The sequence below is a fragment of the Phoca vitulina genome, unplaced genomic scaffold, assembly GCF_004348235.1.
Source record: "Phoca vitulina isolate PV1807 unplaced genomic scaffold, GSC_HSeal_1.0 scaffold153, whole genome shotgun sequence".
NCBI lineage: Eukaryota > Metazoa > Chordata > Mammalia > Carnivora > Phocidae > Phoca > Phoca vitulina.
In genome coordinates, this window is record NW_022589856.1 from 71,391 (window position 1) to 90,494 (window position 19,104).

General features: G+C 58.4%; 1 protein-coding gene across 2 annotated transcripts in view; it reads left to right on the forward strand.

Moving 5' to 3' along the window:
* Positions 1–19,104, forward strand: part of LOC116628961 (HCLS1-binding protein 3-like) — a 66,895-nt gene that overhangs the window by 7,553 nt on the left and 40,238 nt on the right. For both annotated transcript variants that reach the window (XM_032399273.1, XM_032399272.1), the window contains exons 3-6: positions 436–643; positions 2,696–2,915; positions 15,216–15,376; positions 16,215–16,329. In XM_032399273.1, the coding sequence (XP_032255164.1) occupies positions 436–643; positions 2,696–2,915; positions 15,216–15,376; positions 16,215–16,329 (704 nt within the window). The remainder of the gene's footprint in view (positions 1–435; positions 644–2,695; positions 2,916–15,215; positions 15,377–16,214; positions 16,330–19,104) is intronic.

The window sequence follows — 19,104 nt, forward strand, 5'->3', positions numbered from 1 at the left end:
CGTGCTGAGAAGAGGTGATTCCTGTTGTTGTAGGAAGATGACCTAACAGCTGGCCAGACCATGAGGTCCCCCCACTAATGTGCTGCAGGCCCGGAATGGAAGCAGGCATGGTCACCTGTGGGCCAGGCCGGGGTCCCTGTGTCACAGGTCTCTACCTGGACCTGTGACCGGGCATGGAATGCACCATGATTATATCTCCCCTTTGGCTACTAAGACTTTCATAATTTAGCCTAGCACGGATTAGGGGGTGTTGGGAATGGAACCCCAGGCAGGGGGATGGGTGGAGGGTCAGAGGGAGTGAGGCACGCCCAAGGCACCTGTCTGTCCTGGGGCAGCTGTCCTGGGGACCGTCTCTCCAAACAGGCCGGCCTCCACGCTGTCTGGGCGGGGTGAGGGGGAGAATATTCGGGAAGCCTCATGCTCCTCTCATTCCAGGTCTCCAAAAAGTACAGTGAGATCGAGGAGTTCTACCAGAAACTGAGCAGTCGTTACCCCACGTCCAGCCTTCCCCCGCTCCCCAAGAAGGTCCTGTTCGTTGGGGAGTCCGACATCCGGGAAAGAAGAGCCGTGTTCAATGAGATTCTGCGCTGTGTCTCAAAGGACGCCGAGTTGGCAGGAAGCCCAGAGCTGCTAGAATTCTTAGGTACCTGAGGCTCTGTCCCTAACCTCTGAGGTCTCTGTTGGCCCAGAACCAGGCCTCACTCCCCTGGCTGGGCCGGAGCGGGCCCACCGCTGCCGGCAGGAGGACGCTGCCTGCCTGGGTGCCGGACGGGGCTCACACGGGGCCTTCTCTGTGGTCTGACCCCACCCGTGCCCCTCCTGGCCACCCCCAGAGCGCCCCAACCCATACGCACCCACCCCCCACGTTGCCTCCTGCCAGCCAGGCCTGCGGACCAGGCCCCCAGGGACACCCCCCTCGGCTTGCGCCCGCCAGCAACATTAATGGCTCTGGCAGCAGGTGGAGGCTCAGCCCGCACTGGTCCAGTACTGGGGACCTCAAACCCTGCAGGTCGTGTCCACAGCCACCTCCTCCCCCTTTCCGGTTTCCTCAGCTGTCAGACGGGAGGATGCCTGGCTGCCAGGTGGCGTGAGCATTCCGCAAGCCCCTGCGTGTGAAGCACGTTCGATGGAGCCTGCCCTCTAGAAGGACGGCTGACATGCACCCCCCGCTCCGCACACCCCAGTGTCCAGGCCTGCACAGAGGCCCCAAGGCAGATGAAGTGCTTATGTGCCCCTGGGCGGGGAGGGGTCTCCTCGGGAGGTGCTGGGCTCTCCCCACTGACTTTCTCCCTTCTTTGGACCACCCTGTTTAACTTTTCTTCCCAATGACTGCCGTCTCTAAGCGTCACAAGACAGATAGGAGTTTTTCAGAAGACAACAGCAAATAAGCCAAAAAATTTTTTAAAGGGGTGAGGAAGAAAAAAAGCAAAGCCAGTGAATGCACAGAGGCTGGGGCAGAGCCCCGGCTACTTGTCTCCTTTTCCAGCCCCTCCCCTGCACCCGTGGGCCCCGAGTTGTTTGCTACGAGATCACAACCTGCTTGTCCCCCAGTGGGCTGTGTTGCCTGTGACATGGGGGCTCCCGCTGATCCATAACTGGAAGAAACTCCAGATCTCCTGGTCCCTCTGTTACAGAGAAGCAAGATACAGTGGTTTGACTCTCTTAGGCTTTCTGTGCCTCCGTTTCCTTATCTGTAAAGTAGAGGCATGAGCAGCATCTCTCACGTGGATTTTTACAGTAGTTCAATGAGTCCATACCTGTGAAATGCTTTTTACACAATGCCTATTACACGGAATTGAAATTTTGAGTGGTATTTTCACATTTGTTCTAATAACAAAGCATAATATAAGGCAACGTATGATTACTGCCTAGGTTTATGTAGCACAGTAACACATATTACTTTGACGTATGTGTTAATATCTTGTTCCCAGGCATACTGTAGGTTCCTTATCTAAGGGTGGTATTTTTTTTTTTTTTAATAGGAACTGCTTTCAAAGATCTTCTACCCAGTAACTATCTGGATAGAGGTGAACAAGTAGTCTAAACCCACATTTCTCAATCCATCTGTGGGGAAGGACTAGATTTGTATTCCCAATCTGTCACGGACAGATACTTTCACAAATACAAAATCACATGTCTAGATGTGACAATGCCAAGCTGCTATGGATGTTTCCAGATGCTTGCTCTCCCTTTCTGTGCTTACCGCATCGTGGATATCCATCTGGGGACCATGCTTTGAGAAGTGCTGATGTAAGCCACTTTGTAATGGAGCCATTACAGTTCGTTCTGGAATCTTCCATGAGCTCACTGTGCACCCACTGGGTTCATAGTCTAAGCGCCCAGACCCTTGGAGCCAGCCTTCATCCGTGGCTGGATTGCCAGAGCTCCCTGATATGCCCCACAGATGTAAGCTGGCCGGCTTTTTTGCCGTTAGCCAGTGGACATAGGCTCGGCTATTGCCCTGCTACCAACTGGTTCCAAGGCTCGCACCTATAACCACTCCGCTCCAGGCCTCGCTACAGGCTCGGGGCTTGGAGCCCCGGCTGCCCCCTGTGCACCCAGACCCGGCACCCTGTCCCAGGACGCTGTGGGAGGCCCCCAGCTCAGGGCCCAGCACAGGAGCTTGGGTGCAGGGCAGCGCTGCCTCATCCCCTGGTTGTGGATGTCAGGGGCCCTCCTCCATCTCCTTCGACAGGCACCAGATCCCCAGGGGCTGCGGACCTCACCAGCAGAGATGTCTCTGTCCTGGATGCACACAGCCAGGCCCAGGATGATGGGGAGGCTTTCGACTTCTTCGAGCAACAGGACCGAGCGGAGGCTGAGGGTCTGCCCATCTCAGGCCGGAAGGGCGAGGATGCAAGAAACTCCTCCGAGGAGGAAGAGGAGGAGGCATTGGACCCTCTGGGCATCATGCGGTAGGTCTCCACGTCCTGGATAGGGCCTCCTTCTGGCCTGCTCCAGGCTCTCTGGTGAGGGCTCCTCTCTCCCTCCGTCCCTCCCTCCGTCCCAGGCGTCTGAGAAAACCTGTCTCCCTGGGTCATCACTCCCTGTGGCCTGGTGTGCTAGGGCAGGGCTCAGATGTTACCTTCTCCTCCCTGGCCACAGGGCAGCCCCTGGTCCTCAGTTGTGTACGGACTCCCGGCAGGGCTGCCCACCCCCGAAGCTCAGCAGCCCAGGAGCCCTGGGCTCTCCACACAGCTCATCACTGATGGCCTGGGGCTTGTGGCCCGTGATCGAAGCCCCCTGGGCCCCGTGTCACTGTTCTTAAAGCAGGGCTGTTGACCTGGGCCCTGCCTTCCGACAAGGCAGTTGTAAGGCCCACGAATCACATGAGTGGAAGGGACTGATAACCTGGAAGGTGCCCGCTGTGTGTGATGAAGAAGGTAGAGTGAGCCGCAGGCCCCCTGGCCGCTCAGCTGAGTTCCCTTTACCTGCACATACATGCACACAGGTGTGTGCACACAGGTACACTGGGGAAGTAGAGGTAAGCCAGGTATGGTCTCAGCGGTCCCTCGGTGTCCTGGTGCTGTCATCTGCCGCCTTCCCCTTTCCTGATCCCCTGACTGCCTTCCCTAGTCAGTGCGCTGCTCCCAAGCTCCCACTGGACGACCACCCTGTGCTGGGGCAGCATGAGACCAGAGAGACATCTGCTCCCAAGGCCTGTCCAGTGGGCACAAGCTGAGGTGTTGGGGTGGGACCTCCCAGACAGACAGACTCAGCCACCCCATGGCCCTTACCACTTCTGGGCCCAAACGTGCAAGAACAAGGCGGGAACCAGTGTTTCTGAGCACCTCCTACACGCTGAGCTTGGTACTCTGCACTTCATGTACTCGGTCTCCTTGACACCCTGCCTGCAAGGAGATGCTATTATCCCATTCTACAGATTAAAGAAACTGAAGCCTGCAGAGGCCGAGTGCCCTGCCTGAGGTCAGGCAGCTGGTAAATAATGGTCCTGGGATTCCAGTCTAGCTCAGGGTCCTGGACACTGCTTGGCCTTGATCCTGGCTCTGCCATTTACCAGCAGTATGCCCTGGCAATTTACCCCTTGTCTTCAGTTTTCTGCAGTGAATAGGGTCATGGTAGCATCGCTCTGTAGGGCTCTTGTGGAGACTGAGTTACCATGAATGCTAGCGCCCACTCTTCTCATGGCCGCAGCTTGCTGCCCCACCCCCTCTGCCGAATCAGATCACAGACCTGGGGTGACAGTCCCTCTGCCCTGATGAGAGATCGAAGTGCAGTCAACAGACGAGAGAGGCCCGTCTCGCAGGTCCTGTTCCAGAAATCAGGGAGGGGCAAGTTCAGTGTAAAGGACATGAAAATCACAGTCCCGAAGCTCTGCCCACCATCCACCAGCTTTCCTATCCTGGGGGAGTCGGGGGGCATGTGAGGCTGGGGACACGCAGGAGGAGGTGTGGTTGCAGGGCTGCCCTATGACCAGCCTAGAGAGGACAAGGATGCACACTCAGGGAAGATCCGGCGCTGCAGGACACCCGGGCCCAGAGCCGGAGGTCGTGCAGCACCCTGATGCCCCGAGTCAGGTCCCCCCGCCCTCCACAGCCGCCCTGACCTGGACGGGGGGTCAGCAGCCCTGGGGGTGAGGCAGCGAGGTTGTGTGGGGAGACCTCTGTGGTAGCCTCTTCTTATCGGCCTGACACGGCCTGCAGGCCCTTCTTGGGCTTTATTTTGGTTGGGAGGAGGCTGTGTTTGAACTCAGGCTCTCTGTTGTTCTGAGTAACCACACGTAAAGCCAGACCGAGAAGGACTTCAGTGGTTTGCGCCAGCCTTTGGCTGAGGGTCATGCTTAGCAAAGCGGCTCCTTTTTTGGGTAGGAAAATGCTCTTTGGGGTTGGCAAGGGCCGCCTTGAATTTCCTACTTATTCTGGTAGCAGATTGTCGAGGGATGTGTCAGCCGTCTGGGACCACCTGCCCCCCAGCACTGTCTCCAGTCCCGGGAAAACATAGCACCTAAAAGGGACCCCAGAGGGGCGCCTGGGTGGCTCAGTCGTTAAGCGGCTGCCTTCGGCTCAGGTCATGATCCCAGGGTCCTGGGATGGAGCCCCGCATCAGGCTCCCTGCTCCACGGGAGGCCTGCTTCTCCCTCTCCCACTCCCCCTGCTTGTGTTCTCTCTCTCACTGTGTTTCTCTCTGTCAAATAAATAAATAAAATCTTTAAAAAAAATAAAAGGGACCTCAGAGGCTTAAGACCTTCTGCTGGTTTCCCCTGTAAGGGCTGGTGTGACATTAGTCAGTACTGCTGCCCTCATCGGGGAGAATAACACCTAAGGTTTCTGAGAGCTTATTAAATGCCAGGAACCGATTCCCATTCCTGGGACGAGACATTTCTGTCTCTGCTTTTTTTTTTTTAAGAGGTCATGACACACCACATGGCTCTCGGGACCTGTGTGGGTTTGGTGTGGAAAATGGTGCTCTAGGAGCCGCAGTGGTATCAGGCTCATGGTGTGTGTGGGTGGGGGGTGTGTGGAAGCTGAAGTTTGGGGACAGGTCGCTCCTGCAAATTCATGCAGCCCCAAATGGCAGGTCACGACTCAGCGGCGTCATCCTGACTGCCCCTTGATTCCAGTCATTCTGCAGTGTGGGAGGTGGGCAGGGCCCTGGGATTATCCCCCTTTCACAGATGGGGACATTGAGGACAGTTGAGCAGGGACTTGGTGGAGCCTTGCAGGTGGCAGCCCCCCCCCACCCGTGTCCTCTCCTGGGGCACCCAGGTGGGCCTGTTGACTCTTTTTTTTTTTAAGATTTTATTTATTTATTTGAGAGAGAGAATGAGAGAGAGAGAGAGAGCACATGAGAGGGGGGAGGGTCAGAGGGAGAAGCAGACTCCCCGCTGAGCAGGGCGCCTGATGCGGGACTCGATCCTGGGACTCCAGGATTATGACCTGAGCCGAAGGCAGTCGCTTAACCAACTGAGCCACCCAGGTGCCCCGGGCCTGTTGACTCTTGAACAGGCTGCCCACCCTGGCTGTTAGTGGGGAGTGGGGAGCATTGTGGTTTTCGCAGGAGACATGGGCATTGCATGCATATTTCTCCGCCCCCCCAGGGCCCTCAGTTGCCCTGCAGATGCGGCACCCCGCTGCCCCAGCTGAGCGCCCTGCCCCCGCCGGCAAGCGCCCATCTGGGCCTGGCTTTCTGGAGCAGACTCGGTTCCAGGGTGCGGGCGTCCATCCGTCCTTCCTGCCATGGGCCCGGCGGGGCGCTGTTGCCCTACCACAAGGCTGCTGGAAGGGGGGGCCGGCCAGCACAAAGCCCCGTGCTGGGACTGGCCTGGCTTTTCTTTGTCTCTTAAACCTGGTGTTGATTAGGGGCAAAGGCGAGTTGCTGCACAGTGCCGAGAGCCCTGAGACAGAAGGAGCTTTCGGCCGGCCCGTCCTGGCCCTGCTGCTCCCCTGTCCGTGGGGTTTGGAGCAGCCCCGTGCTGGGGTGACCCGCGGACTGCACGCAGAGCGCACGTGCCTCTTGCGCTGGCTCTTCTCTCCGCGTCCTCCCTCAGTCCCCTCCTGTCCCACGGAGTTTTCGGGTTTTGCTCTCTGTTTTCGAGACTTCGCACGTCTGAGAAAGATGGAGTTCTACCAGAATAGTTCTGCCTTCTGCTGGAAATACCCTGTTAGGAACATCTTTAATCGTAACTTGAATAATACATGACTGGTAACAGAAAATCTGAAAACACAGTGAAAAGGCCTTTCGCCCTGAAGGAATACGCTTCTGGATGTACGTTTCTCGTAACCCAAAATGGGGCTGTGTTGTATGCACCATTCCATAATTTGCTCATTTTCAGCTTATATACTGGGTCTTTCCAGATCAGTAAGTAGACTTCTGCGTTCTTAACTTCGTGCTAGTCCACGGGGTCGATGCGTTCTAAGTGGCATTGTCAGGCACCTGCCTGGGGGCATTTGGGTGTTTTCTGTAGGTTTTTGCTATTACAGGCAGTGAGGAACTTTATCGTGTATGGAGCTTTTCCCCCCAGATAACTGCCCTAGAGCCAGTTCCTGGAAGCTTTGGCCTGGAGGCCTTGGTTGTGCCCCTCCAGTGAAGGATTCTTTTTTTTTTTTTTTTTTTTTTTTTTAATATTTTATTTATTTATCTGACAGAGAGAGACACAGCAAGAGAGGGAACACAAGCAGGGGGGTGGGAGAGGGAGAAGCAGGGTTCCTGCCGAGCAGGGAGCCTGATGCGGGGCTCGATCCCAGGACCCTGGGACCATGACCTGAGCTGAAGGCAGCCGCTTAACTGACTGAGCCACCCAGGTGCCCCTCCAGTGAAGGATTCTTTAGGGACTTAATCCCTCTCTTTTGGGAAGGCCTCTCTGCTTTTGCAAACCCTGCGTACCTGCGAGGCCGCTGCCTCCACCCCTTCCTCTGGTGCCCAGGGAGCACCCCCCCCATCCAACCCCCAGTCCGGGAGGATCCTCAGCACCCCGAGGGACAGGCTGGTTCCTGCATGGACATGCCTTCCCTCGAAGCTGGACTTCCCGCTCTCTGCTCACAGAAGGGGGGCCACCGCCCAGTGTCCTGTGCATGGCCTCCAGCGGGGAAGCTGGACCTTTTTTTGGAGTGTGAATCATGTATTTTGTCACAATTGTTTATACAAATGTTGCTTTATCTTCACAAAAGAATCATACGCGTTTTAGTATAAAAATGTCTTACTGCCTACGTTTAGATAAAATCACTGCTTTGGGATGACCCTGTGGTTTTGAAGACCTCCCGGCACACTGCCAGGTACCCCCAGACTTGCTCCCGTTGGAGATTTATTGACTTCTGCCCCAGCTTTATCGAGAACTAATCGGCATATAGCACTGTGTGAGTTTAAGGTGTACGGTGTGACTTAATACACGTATATATTGCGAAGAAGTGACCACAATAAGGTTAGTTGCCAAGTCCATCAATCGCCACACAAAACTACTATTTCTGAGATTTGGAAGCAAGATGTCCCCCAGGTGGGCCACGGCGGGGTGTGCAGGTGGTCTCAGCCGCACCTGGGGAGATGCACAGCCGCGGCTTCTCGGCCGCCTCGCTCGCGGGCTTGGGACGCCTTTGGTGTTCTGGCCCCCGCCGAGGGTAGCAGGCCCACTGGGAACCCTGCAGCACCCTGGAGTGCGTGAGAGGCCCCCTTGGACTGGGGCTCCCGGGAGTTCTTTAGTGATTCATGGGGAAATTCACGCTTGAGGAGCCCCAGAAACCAAAGTTGCTGAAAGCCTGGGATATGGCAGGAGGGCAATGAGGCAGGAGCAGCAGGTTTACTGGCCGCGGGGCTTCCAGGAGGGTGGGCTCAGGGGTCCTTGGGGGCCCCCCTTCCACCTGCCATCTGCCAGGAGCGGTTCTCCGGGTCACAGGAGGGCCAGGAGCCAGGGCTGGCGGGCCTTGTCGTGTACCTCTGCGGACAGCACTCAGCCCTGGCCTGGCCTGGGACCAAAATCAATGAGGAATGCAGGGGGCACGGTGACAGACGTCCTGCTGGTCACCACCACATCCCTCATTAGGGCGGCAGCACGTGCTCTACTGACTGGATCTCCCCATCCATGTTAGCACACAAAGACTGGCCTGGATGAACACTGTGGCGGTGCTTTCTACTTCTTTGTTTCTTTTTTTAAGGTGCTATTTTGAAGATTTATTTCTTTATTTGTCAGAGAGAGAGAGAGAGAGAGCACAAGCAGGGGGAGCGGCAGAGGGAGAGGGAGAAGCAGGCTTCCCCCGAGGAAGGAGCCCGATGTGGGACTCGATCCCAGGACCCTGGGATCATGACCTGAGCCGAAGGCAGATGCTTAACCGACTGAGCCACCCAGGCATCCGTTTTCCACTTTTTAAATCCAGTAGTAAGAATTCCAGTGCGGGAGAAATTCCTACAGAGCCCCAGTGTGTATCAAACAGCCTGAGGGAGAATTGGCCCGGTTGGGACAGGAGCAGAGACTGGGTGTCTGCCCCCTCGGCCTCAGCCCACCTCCCCGTGGCCCTGAGTGGCTCCGTGGAAGGCCGAGGCCCTTCGAGCGTGGTCTGAAAGCCCCTGGGAAAGCTGGGTGTGCGGTCGGCCCAGAGCAGAATCAGAGGCAGGCAGTCCCGGGTTCAAATCCCGGAGGGCACTGGGCACGTCGTTGAACATCTTCGCGCCTCAGTTTCTCTCTTTATAAATGAAAGACAAAGTCCAGCCCCAGTGGTAGAAGGATAAAGTGAGACGTGGTACAGGAAGTTTCCTTTGTGTGTTGTTATCGCTACTTCAGCTTTGCTCTGAGGAAGCCCTGGGCTGTTTGAAGTAAAGGCAGCCTTCCCATTCCCTGCGGTGGCATGCGGCTCCCGGCGCCCAGTACAAGCTGTGGGACTTACTGCAGCCAGGGGCAGGGCCGCCTCCCGCAGCCTGGCTCCCCAGCAGCGGCTTGATTGGCTCTCCCTCATGGGATTGAAGGGACAGTCCCTGGGGATTGGAATCTTGGGAGGTCATACCTGCCATCCCCCTGCCTCAGGCTGCCCCCAAGGAAGAGCATTAGAATGACAGGCAGAGCCTTTCACCTGAGGGACTGGAGGGCAAATCCAGTGTCTTCGTGGTTATTACTCGGGAACCTGCCCAAGATCACCCAGTCACGCACCGTGGGGCTCCGGGCAGGACCTTGCCTCTTCCCTCCAGGCTAAGACCCCACTTGGGCCAGCATGCCAGTTTCCCAGCCCTCATCCATGCGTTCTCTGGGGTGGGTGATGGGGATGATGGGTTTTTGCAATCGCAGGGACTGCCAGGCCTCAGGGGTCACGTGAGCATTTGGAGTGTCACCGGGGATGTGGGAAGAAACCAAGACGGCCCAAGTGAGAACAGGCAGAGGCCTTGATTGAGAGCTGGCCATAGCAAGGAAGGGGTCAGCCGCCAGACCTGCATTTAGCGGAGACTCGGAGGCAGGCTGGGAGTAGGAACGATTCCTAGTGGGAAGGAGAAGGCTCGGGTGTGCCCCAGCTGGAGGCTGGTGGCGAGGGAGGCTGCCGCCTGGAGGTGGGGCGTCCTGCACGCTCTGCGATCGGTTGGGGGAGCATATTTGGCCTGCTCTGGCTGGTCCTATGAAGAGGGAAACCGGGGTAAAGATTAGGGTAGCTGGCAGTTATCGATCACGCCCTGGCCATGGCGGGCCCTAGCCGCAGAGCTGTGGTTTGATTTCCTGGGCTGGTTGCCGCAGGGTGTGGGACACAGGTCTGTCTGACCTCTGCTCTGCCCATTTGTATACTCGGTCTCTCGGGGCACTTCGGGTGCGGCCAGAGCTGGGTCCTTGCTTTCCAGCAGTGGGGGGCAGACTGCCTGCACCCAGACCAGCCTGGTTCAGTGGTGGTGCAGGTGCGTGCTAGGTGAGGGGCAGGGTTTGGCCCCGTGCAGAGAAGACACGTCAGCACGCACAAGCTGAGAGGGCAGGGGCATCGTGAGGGCCTGGTCAGTGAGCCCTCGGGTGAGGCTCAGTGGCCTGGGGAATCAGGCTCCGGCTGTTGAGAAAGATCCTTGAGTGTGACCCTGGGGCTACAGCAAATGATGGGTGTTTACCAGGCAGGCCTTGTTTATTTATTTAAGGCCCAGAATAAAGTCGAGGGGCGGAAACATGATGTGAACCTTGTCAGCATCAGGCTCCCACTGTGCCCTGTGCCAGTCTGCATGCGGGCTCCAGCTTCCAGAGCATTCCTTACTCCCATGCAAGAGCTAAGGGAACAGACCCAGAGAAGTGAATGACTGGCCTGAGGTCATATGTGGATTCCCTGGCATTCCCCCTCCAGGGCTGCTTACCCGGAACAGAAAGGCCAGACTCTTCCCCAGGCCCTTTGGGCTGTGCCCCGACTTCCCCTCAGACTCTCCTCCCCCGTGTGCCTGCTGCCTGGCTCTTGGCCACTTGGCGCTTCCCACCTTGGCCTTTGTGCCGGGCCGGTCTCTGCCTGGAGCGCCGCTTTCCGGACTCTGCTCAGCCCCCGTTCAGCGCTTCCCCGAAGCTCCTGTCCAGGGAGGCTGGCCCAGCTCCTGGGGCGGCTGCCTGTCCTCCATGAGCCGCACCACGCTGATGACCGGGTCATCGTGGAGGCCCCGAGGCCTGGTGCTGCTACAAATAGCATTGTCCTGGAATACATTTCACAAAAGCTCATTTATGGGCACTCTGAAGATTTTCCCTCAGTGAAAAACTGAATTTAAAATTTTAAAATGAAAAATACTTTATTGGAAAGCAGGAACATTGTATGATTGGAAAGGAGGTTGACTTCTGTATTTGGTTAAACATCACCCTGGCTTGGAAGGTAAGTCGTGCTGTATGTGAGTCTTGGCTTCAGAAGGATCCAGCGCCTTCTGTTTCGTCCAGGAGATGCTCCCGCAACTCAAGTGACGCAGGTCCTGGGCAGCTGGTGCCCCTCGGTGGTCGGCCAGGGGGGCAGGTACATCCGGGAACACGGACACAGACCCCCTGGGTGGCCGGAGGGGAGGCTGCCGTCGTTTGTCCGTCACTGTCGCCACAACTCCCTGAGCCCCGTGAGCAGGGCTGCTCCTTGGACTGTCGGAGCTGTCGGCCTCGCCAGGCCGCCACCCTCCAGTTTGCTCCGCCCGCACGATGTGGCCCGCCCTGGACCGCTGTCTGCCATCAGGCACACAAAGCAGGAGAGCTGGACCTGCATGCTACAGGGACTTGCTTCCACACGCCTGCTCCCACCCCCTCCCCCCATGCCACCTGTGCCGGGCCGGAGCCTGCCCAAGTTCAGGTGACCTCCTTCCTGCTCACCAGGAGGTCTGTCCACCGCTCACTTCTCTGTTCCGTGCCCCGTTGCCCTAGCCCTGGTGACAAGAGTCTAATCCTGTTGGCCCGCCCTTCGCTGAAGGGAGAAGAGAAGCATCCTTTATCGTGGTGCAGCGGCGGGTGGCAGATGGGCACGGCAGAGTTGGGCGGCGCAACCCACAGACAGTGGGCAGGAGCAGAGCAGGGACGGGGCTGGTGGGGGCGGGCAGGGCCGCAGCCCGTGTATGCAGCCTGAGTCCACGTTCATGCAGTCTGTGAATGAGGGGAAGAAACTGGGCTTGGAGACACCTTACCCAGGACACGCCTGACCTCTCCCTGAGGCCAGAAGTCTGGCATCGTTCTAGACACACCCCTTCTGCTCACTGATCACTTCACAGTCCAAATGTTCTAGGAGCTCTTTTGCCTTCTGACGTTCCCCCTGACTCCATCTCCCCGTCACACTGCAGTGCTCCCCCAGGCCAGGCCTTCATTTCTCCATGGACCATGAGCCAAGCTGCCCTGGGGACCCAGTTCCTGATCATGCCCGAGCCATGCCCCTGGCAGACCCCCACAGATGAGGGGCTCACTTCCTCTGCCTGAGTCCATGTCTATTTCACTTTGCCTCCTCCAGGAAGCCCTAGGGCTGGGTTGGATCCTTCCCCTGTGCTCCGCGTATTCCGGAACTGTTGCCCAGTGTGATCATGACGGGTTTATGGGCTTCTGTATTCCGGGACAATGCTGTGAGTCTCAGCTGTGAGCGTCTGGGGACACTGCTGAGCCCGGAGGTGCTTCGTGAGTGCTGGGTCACAGAGGGCGTTCGGACTGAACGCACCTGCTGCGTACAGAGTGGCTGAGGGCGGGTGAGGAGACCAGCTTCGGAGGAGCGAAGCCTTCCAGGTACCGTCTCTGTCTCCGACTAGTGCTGGGAACCCCCCGTCTTCATGCCCTTTCCACTCTTCCTGGAGGAGCAGGTGGAGATCAGTCTGGACAAGAGATGTACTATCACCTGTGTCCATCTATCTGTTCATTTGTCTGTCCTTCCCTTTTTCCCCTCCTTCCTTCCTTCCTTCCATCCCTCCATCCTTCTTTCATCCAGTATCTATTGAGCGTCTGCTCTGGACCAGGCACGCTCTTGCGTCCCAGAGACTAAAGATCGGGGGCCGACCAGAGCAGGACCCTGGAGCTTTGAGCTGTCAGTGCTCCATATTTCCTGCCTGTTCTTTGTGTCCCCTGGAGACGGTCAGGGAGAGTTGGGGACGGAGGACAGCCTGGGTGGATGGGGTAGAGTAGATGGTGCCCGACTGAACGGCCCCACGAGCCATAGATTCGCTTTATGTCAGTTCAAGACAGTGAAAGATCAGAAATGTCTCTGGGGAGAAAAACAAGATCATGCATCCAATTTGAGAGGAAAATTCACATAGCAGCAAAGTCCGGCCTAACCTGTGTCCTCAGACCCAGAAGTAGGTGTAAGAAGGGAAATCACTGAGATCTCTGAAGCTTCTCCAGACAGAATTCATCATGTTTGTTCTCTCACTTCCTTTGTTCTCCAGACAGTTTCCTCCTTTCCGTGGTTCCTCTGATTTCTGGTCCGTGGGAAGTCTCTGGCCCCCCTGCTCCGGGGCGCCAGGTGAGGGCTGGCTGTTGGGTGACTGAGGGCAGCAGTGGGGCAGAACCCACAGGCCCCGGGCTGGGCCAGTGGCTCCAGATGCCTCGGAGAGTCCAACACAGCTTCCTGGGCCGGCCCTGGGGTTCTGACCTCGTAGCTCTCGGCTAGGGCCGTCTCTGGCTGGCCTGCCTCGAGGGGCATGGCCTGTCATTGGTACCCACTTCCCAGGGGTCATGAAGGTGAACTGGCTCGGCCTGATCTGTGAAACTAAAAGCAGGTGTCCCTGTCGGAGCAGGCTACCTTGGCCCTTCAGGGTGTGTGAGGTGGCATGGCTGAAGTTTCTGGAAAGCACTCGCTGTGAGGAGGGAGAAGGCCTGGCTCCTTCCACCTTGCCCAGCACCACAAGCAGGGCCTGGGGGGTGGCACCAAAGCAGAGGTGTGTCCCTAGGGGTCTGTGACCTGAGCCTGTCTGGCTTGTGCCCATGATGGAGGAGGCAGGGACAGGGGCGCTTGGGACTTCCAGGCACAACCTTGCCACTGAGCCTCTGCTCTCCATCTCGTCCTCGAAATGTGTAGGCCCGAGCCTGTTGTCCTCACCCCATCCTGGATCTCCTCCCTGCTATGGGGACAATTCAAGGGGACAAGAGCACAGGACCGTGAGCGGGGCCTCGGCCCTGAGTGCATAGGTGTGCTCCGTCCTGGAGGTGTGACCCTGCAGCAGGTGCATTTCCAGCTCCCGTAGCTTCTCCCATCTCAGCTGAGCCTGAGATTCTACCGCAAGTCTGCAGCCAGACGTGGGAATGGTCGCCTCTGAGCACCCTGCCCTCCAGCGCCCAGGGCCGCCTGCCGTTCTGTCCATCTGCCGCTGGTTGGTCGGTGCCATCAAGGAGGGCAGGGCTTCTGCGTGCACTTTCCCGCATTGTGTTGCCAACAGGCGCTCAGACGGTGACCTCTGTCCAGCGGATCTGCCCGCCAGACAGACAGGCACACCAGAAATCCTGTTTCCAGTAAAAAGCGTATTTTCACTATTTGCGGGAACCTTACAATGGCTAATTTTGGCATCCACAGCAGGGATTGGATCGCCGTGTTAAAGTAAAACCAAGTTTGTTTATTTATTTGCAATGTGATTTATGTATGCAGACCTGCAGGGTTCGAGTCCGTAAAGGCTTCCATGCGCTCTGTGTCACCACCACCCGGGGCAGGAAAGGAAGCAGTCCCATAGCCCAGAAGCTTCCGTCGTGCCCTCTCCCAGTTTCCCAAAGCACCATCTGGTCCAAGGCAGGACCTTGGCCAGTGGATGAATGAGACATCAAGGGACCTTGGTGGGGGTGACAGAGCCAGTGGGGCTCTGAGTAGCCAGAGAGGTTTCCTGAAGGAGGTGGGGTTCGCTCAGTGGGACTGAAGTGTTTGCTGGAGTGACGGAGGTTTCACTTCTCGAGGCTGCTTTCTGCTGGTCCCTGGGTACCACCTGTTCCCAGCCTCAGACTACATCCGCCCCCCTTTCCGAGTGGCTCTGAAGTGACTGAGCCTGGCCCTGGGGGCACTAGGGGCCATTGGCCCCCACAGTGTCCAGAAGGAGAGCAGCTTCTCTGCCCGGTGCTCATGCAGGCAGGCCTGAGTCCTGGCTGGCCCTTCCGGGCGGGGAGCTGTCCGGCAGCCATCTTGTTCGTTCAGACATTCCCCTGCTCCTCCCGCACACCCTGACGGGGCACAGGGCTCAGCTGCTTCTGGTAGCAGGGCCTCATACCTCAGGGCACCTGGAAGTTCCTTCTTCACACAAGCTCAGGCTCACCTCGCCTGCGTGGCTCTGACCAGGCCACCTGCGCCGGCCGGCCGGGCTCTCATGAAAAGTGCTAACCTTGAGCTGTGTCTGTGATTCCGTAGCTCTAAGAAGTCCAAGAAACGCCCCGAAGTGGCTGTGAAGCCTAAACCCTCACCCCGACTCACCATTTTTGATGAGGAGGTGGACCCTGATGAGGGGCTCTTCGGCCCAAGCACGAAGCTCTCCCCCCAGCGCCCCGCAGAGGACGTGCCCCTCCAGGACCGTAAGTAGAGCCTCCAGGCGTTTCCTTCACTCTGGGTGTCCGCTCAGTGACCCAACCAGCCTTTTGTAAGTGGTTTTGGACCTGCACATGTGAGCACAGTGGAAATCTTCTCCTTGTTCTGTTTCCACGTGGTACACACTCAGCTTATGGAGATTTTCTGCTGGAGAAATCTAGTCTTGCACTTTGTGTCCCCATAGCCTGGAACATTCCAGGGCTGTATGTTTATTCTGATCCTCCCATGGAAGAGGAGGTGGCATCTTTGTCATTCCAGTGGCCAGATGTGGGCACCGTCTGGGAAGGAGATGCAACCACCCAGGTGTGCTGGGGCTCTGTACGATTTGGATTCTAATGAGAGATTTTGTGTGACCTGAATAAACCCCACTGGAGGGTCCTGTGCAGAGTCGGAAAGGGGAAAGCCGAGCAGCCTTGGGACTTCTATACTTGTCCCTGGGTCTGACCTTTTGTCACCCCACCTGGGTCCTCATTCAGGATGGACAAATGCTGTCGCCCATTAATCCAGCCAGCACTTGGTGACCACCCACTGAGGGCCAGACTCTGTGCTGAGCCTGAGAACACACTGATGAGACAGACACAGTCCTGGCCTCACGGCTCTGAGGACATGTCCTGACAATTTCAGCGTCGCCTTTGAGTGCTGTCCCTTGCCCTCTTTCCCCACCTGGGCCTCTTCCTCGGGTTCTCTGTGCTCAGCCGTGTCCCTTGCCCACTGTCTCCAGGCTGGGCCAGGAGGCTGGGCGAGGCTGTCTCCACCTGTACCCGCTTGGCAGCTGAGGACGGGCCAGGACGTCCTCTGACCATTCTGCTCCTCCCTTCTCCACAGCCCTGAAGTTGTTTGAAGATCCTGACCTCGGCGGTGCAGTCCCTCTGGGTGACCCCTTACTGCTGCCTGCCGCCGGTGAGAGTGGAGGGCCCGTGTCCCACGCGGAGCTGTTCAGGTACCACCTGTCCCTTTCGGTGCTTCTCCGCCAGCCCTGAGAGTAGCCTAGACAGAGCCAGGGACCTGTCCCTGTGTGGGAGCATCTCCCAGCTTCGGCCTCGAAGGGAGGCCATCTTGGCCCCTCCGAGGCAGGAGCCTGTGGGTGGGCGCTGACCAGGAGGCAGTGGGGGGGGGTGGGGTGGGGGGGGGGGGTGGGCCGCAGCCCCGCGCAGCCCTGCAGGTTCCAGAAAGAACTTCATGAATACAAGTCTTTTCCTTTCCACGTTCACATTTTTATAGTTTATGTGAAGAATAATTAAATTATATAATTGCAAGAGCAAGTATAATTGGCATAAGTGGGTTTGGGAACAACTACGATGGGTTCTTGGTAGCACACAGCCCTGCCGGGGGGAGCAAAGTGCAGATGTGCCGGACCGCGGCCAGTCCCGGCAGCGTCCCAGCGCGGGCTGGAGAGGGGAGGGTGAGGCGTGGTCTGTTCCGCGGAGGTGGGTGGACAAGTGCCGGCGCCCATTCAGAGCGCTTGCCGTGGTCTGTGTGCTGGACTCCACATGCGGCCCGATTTCATCCTCACGACGGCCCCCCACCTGGGCTCGATCCCTGTTTTAGAGAACAGAGTGTGGGAGAGGTAACTGGGCCGAGGCCACGGCTCCCCCGATTGGAGGACAGGACACCGGCCTGTGTCCTGTCCTCCCCGCTCCTTCCAGGACTCTCGAAGCACTTAGAGGAGAGGAGGCTGGGAGATCTGCCTCCCGCCCCGGGCTGGCAGCGCTCCCCGGGCTTCGGCGTGTGCCGGCTGCGTTCTCCGCGTGCTTGGTACTGTGCGTCTCCGTTGCGTCATCCGTGCCCCCAGAACGCGGCCTTGCTCAGCGGTGTACGGGAGGCCGAGCTGTGTCTTTCCAGGAACGGTTACGTGGTGCCGAGAGGCTGTCACCTGCGCCCTCGTTAGCAGCCTCGGCTATTACGCAGCCCTGTCAATGCCCGGGTCACAGCGAACGCTGTCTCGTCTTTACATCTCCCCGTGGTCCCTGGTGTCTCTTCGCTGTCATCTGTGTCCTCGGCCCCGACCGCCCCGGCAGGCTGGGAGAAGCTGGGGTGGTGCTGTCTTAGAGGAGAGACTGAGGCAGGGGGAAGCAGACTCAGCCGTGAGGAGGGCGGCAGGGCCCCTCTGAGTGCGCCCTGCCCGGGGAGGCTCCGCCATCTCCAGGACTCAGTGCGTCCCAGGGAGGCCGTTCCCCGGGGACTTCGCTGGCACAGTTCCTCCTGAGTCTGTGACGCCAGCGCCTCCCGCCCCGCGTTCTGCAGAACTCGGGTGTTCCCTTCAAGGGGGTTCTGTGGCCGGATGGCTGGGGCAATACCAGTGTTCAGCAGGACTCTGAGGGCATGAGTGGGAAGCAGCGTGGGGTACTGCACGTTCCTGTTGGTCTCGGGGACCCTCTCCCTTTGGCGTGCCTCTTGGCATCCCCCAGAGCCGTCTGGGGGTCACTGGAGAACAGGTGTCCGTGGCCCTGCCTTCACTCTGCCACACAGCTGGTGATAAAGAATTCGCGTTCGGAGAGCAGGAGCCGGGTTTTATTCGCCTTTGTGCTGGCTCTGTGACTATCCGGGCAGCGATCGGGGTTCCTTATGATAAAAAAGCTTCCTGACGCTCATTCATTCACTGATGCTGTCACCCGTCTGTTCATGCCATCGTGGCCAGCAGCGAGCCTGAAGCCCCCGGAGCGCTGTGCCCGGCAGGTGCTGGAGTCTGACAAGCCTCAGTTCCCTCTTGCTGAGCAGCCAGGCCAGTGGGTGGCCTGTCCCCTGCAGGGACCTGGGGAGGGGGAGTGGGACTGGGGTCTTTGGAGCTCCCCGCAGCCTCTCTGTGGGAGCCGGACCTTGCGTTAGTGGGACCCAATTCCAGCCGTGACTCAGGGCGCCTGGGTAGAAATAGAGCACGTGGAAAGGGGTGCCCCGCCGCCACCTACACCCCGAGTGTGACTGCCCCCCACCACCACCTCAGCAGCTTCTGGTGAGTTCCCAGCAGTGTTTGCCCCAGCTGTATAAATCCTGGACGCTGACATGAGCTGTTAGCTGCTGGTCTGTTTCCCTGTGGGCCCCTGCGTGCAGATAGTTCGGTCCCCCCAAGCTTTCCCTGGGCTCCAGCTCTGGTGGAGGATGCAGGAGGAGCCAGCAGCTGCCGTGGGGAGCTCAGGGAAGAGCTGCTGCCTGGGGGGGTGGTCAGGAGCAGCCCGTGCTGGGTCACACTTGGGACTGCTGCAAGCCCAAGACAGCTCCCTCTCTTCGGAGGCCTGGCTTGGGCCGGGCCCTCTCGGTCTGGGCTGGAAGGACATCTCTGCCGTCCGCAGAGGCTCTGACTTCTGCTTTTGGGGTCTTTGCCCCGCTGCAGGTGGTGACCCGGAGCTCCTCTGGCAGCTGGTACTTGGCAGGCAGGGTGGTGCTGGGCACGCCATGCTCAAACAGGCCTCTTCCTAGGCCGGCCCATGTCTGAGCTGGATTCCGATGACAGATGGGGAGACTGAGGACCAGGGAAGGAGCGTGATAAAGCAGACCCAAGGCCGCTGGTGAAGGCGTAGTGGGAGAGAAACGGAACTGCGCTCTGGGCTCGGTGCTGTGCTTCGGGCCCACGCGGCTCTGCAGCCCTTGCTGGGTGATGCCGCCGTTCCTGTCTCGCGGCTGGGGACACCGGGGTCTTCCGCCTCCAGCACCTGAACCCTCCTCCCCTGTCCCCATGCGGCCTACTGAGATGCCCTTAGACACCTTGCCCAGGTGTGGG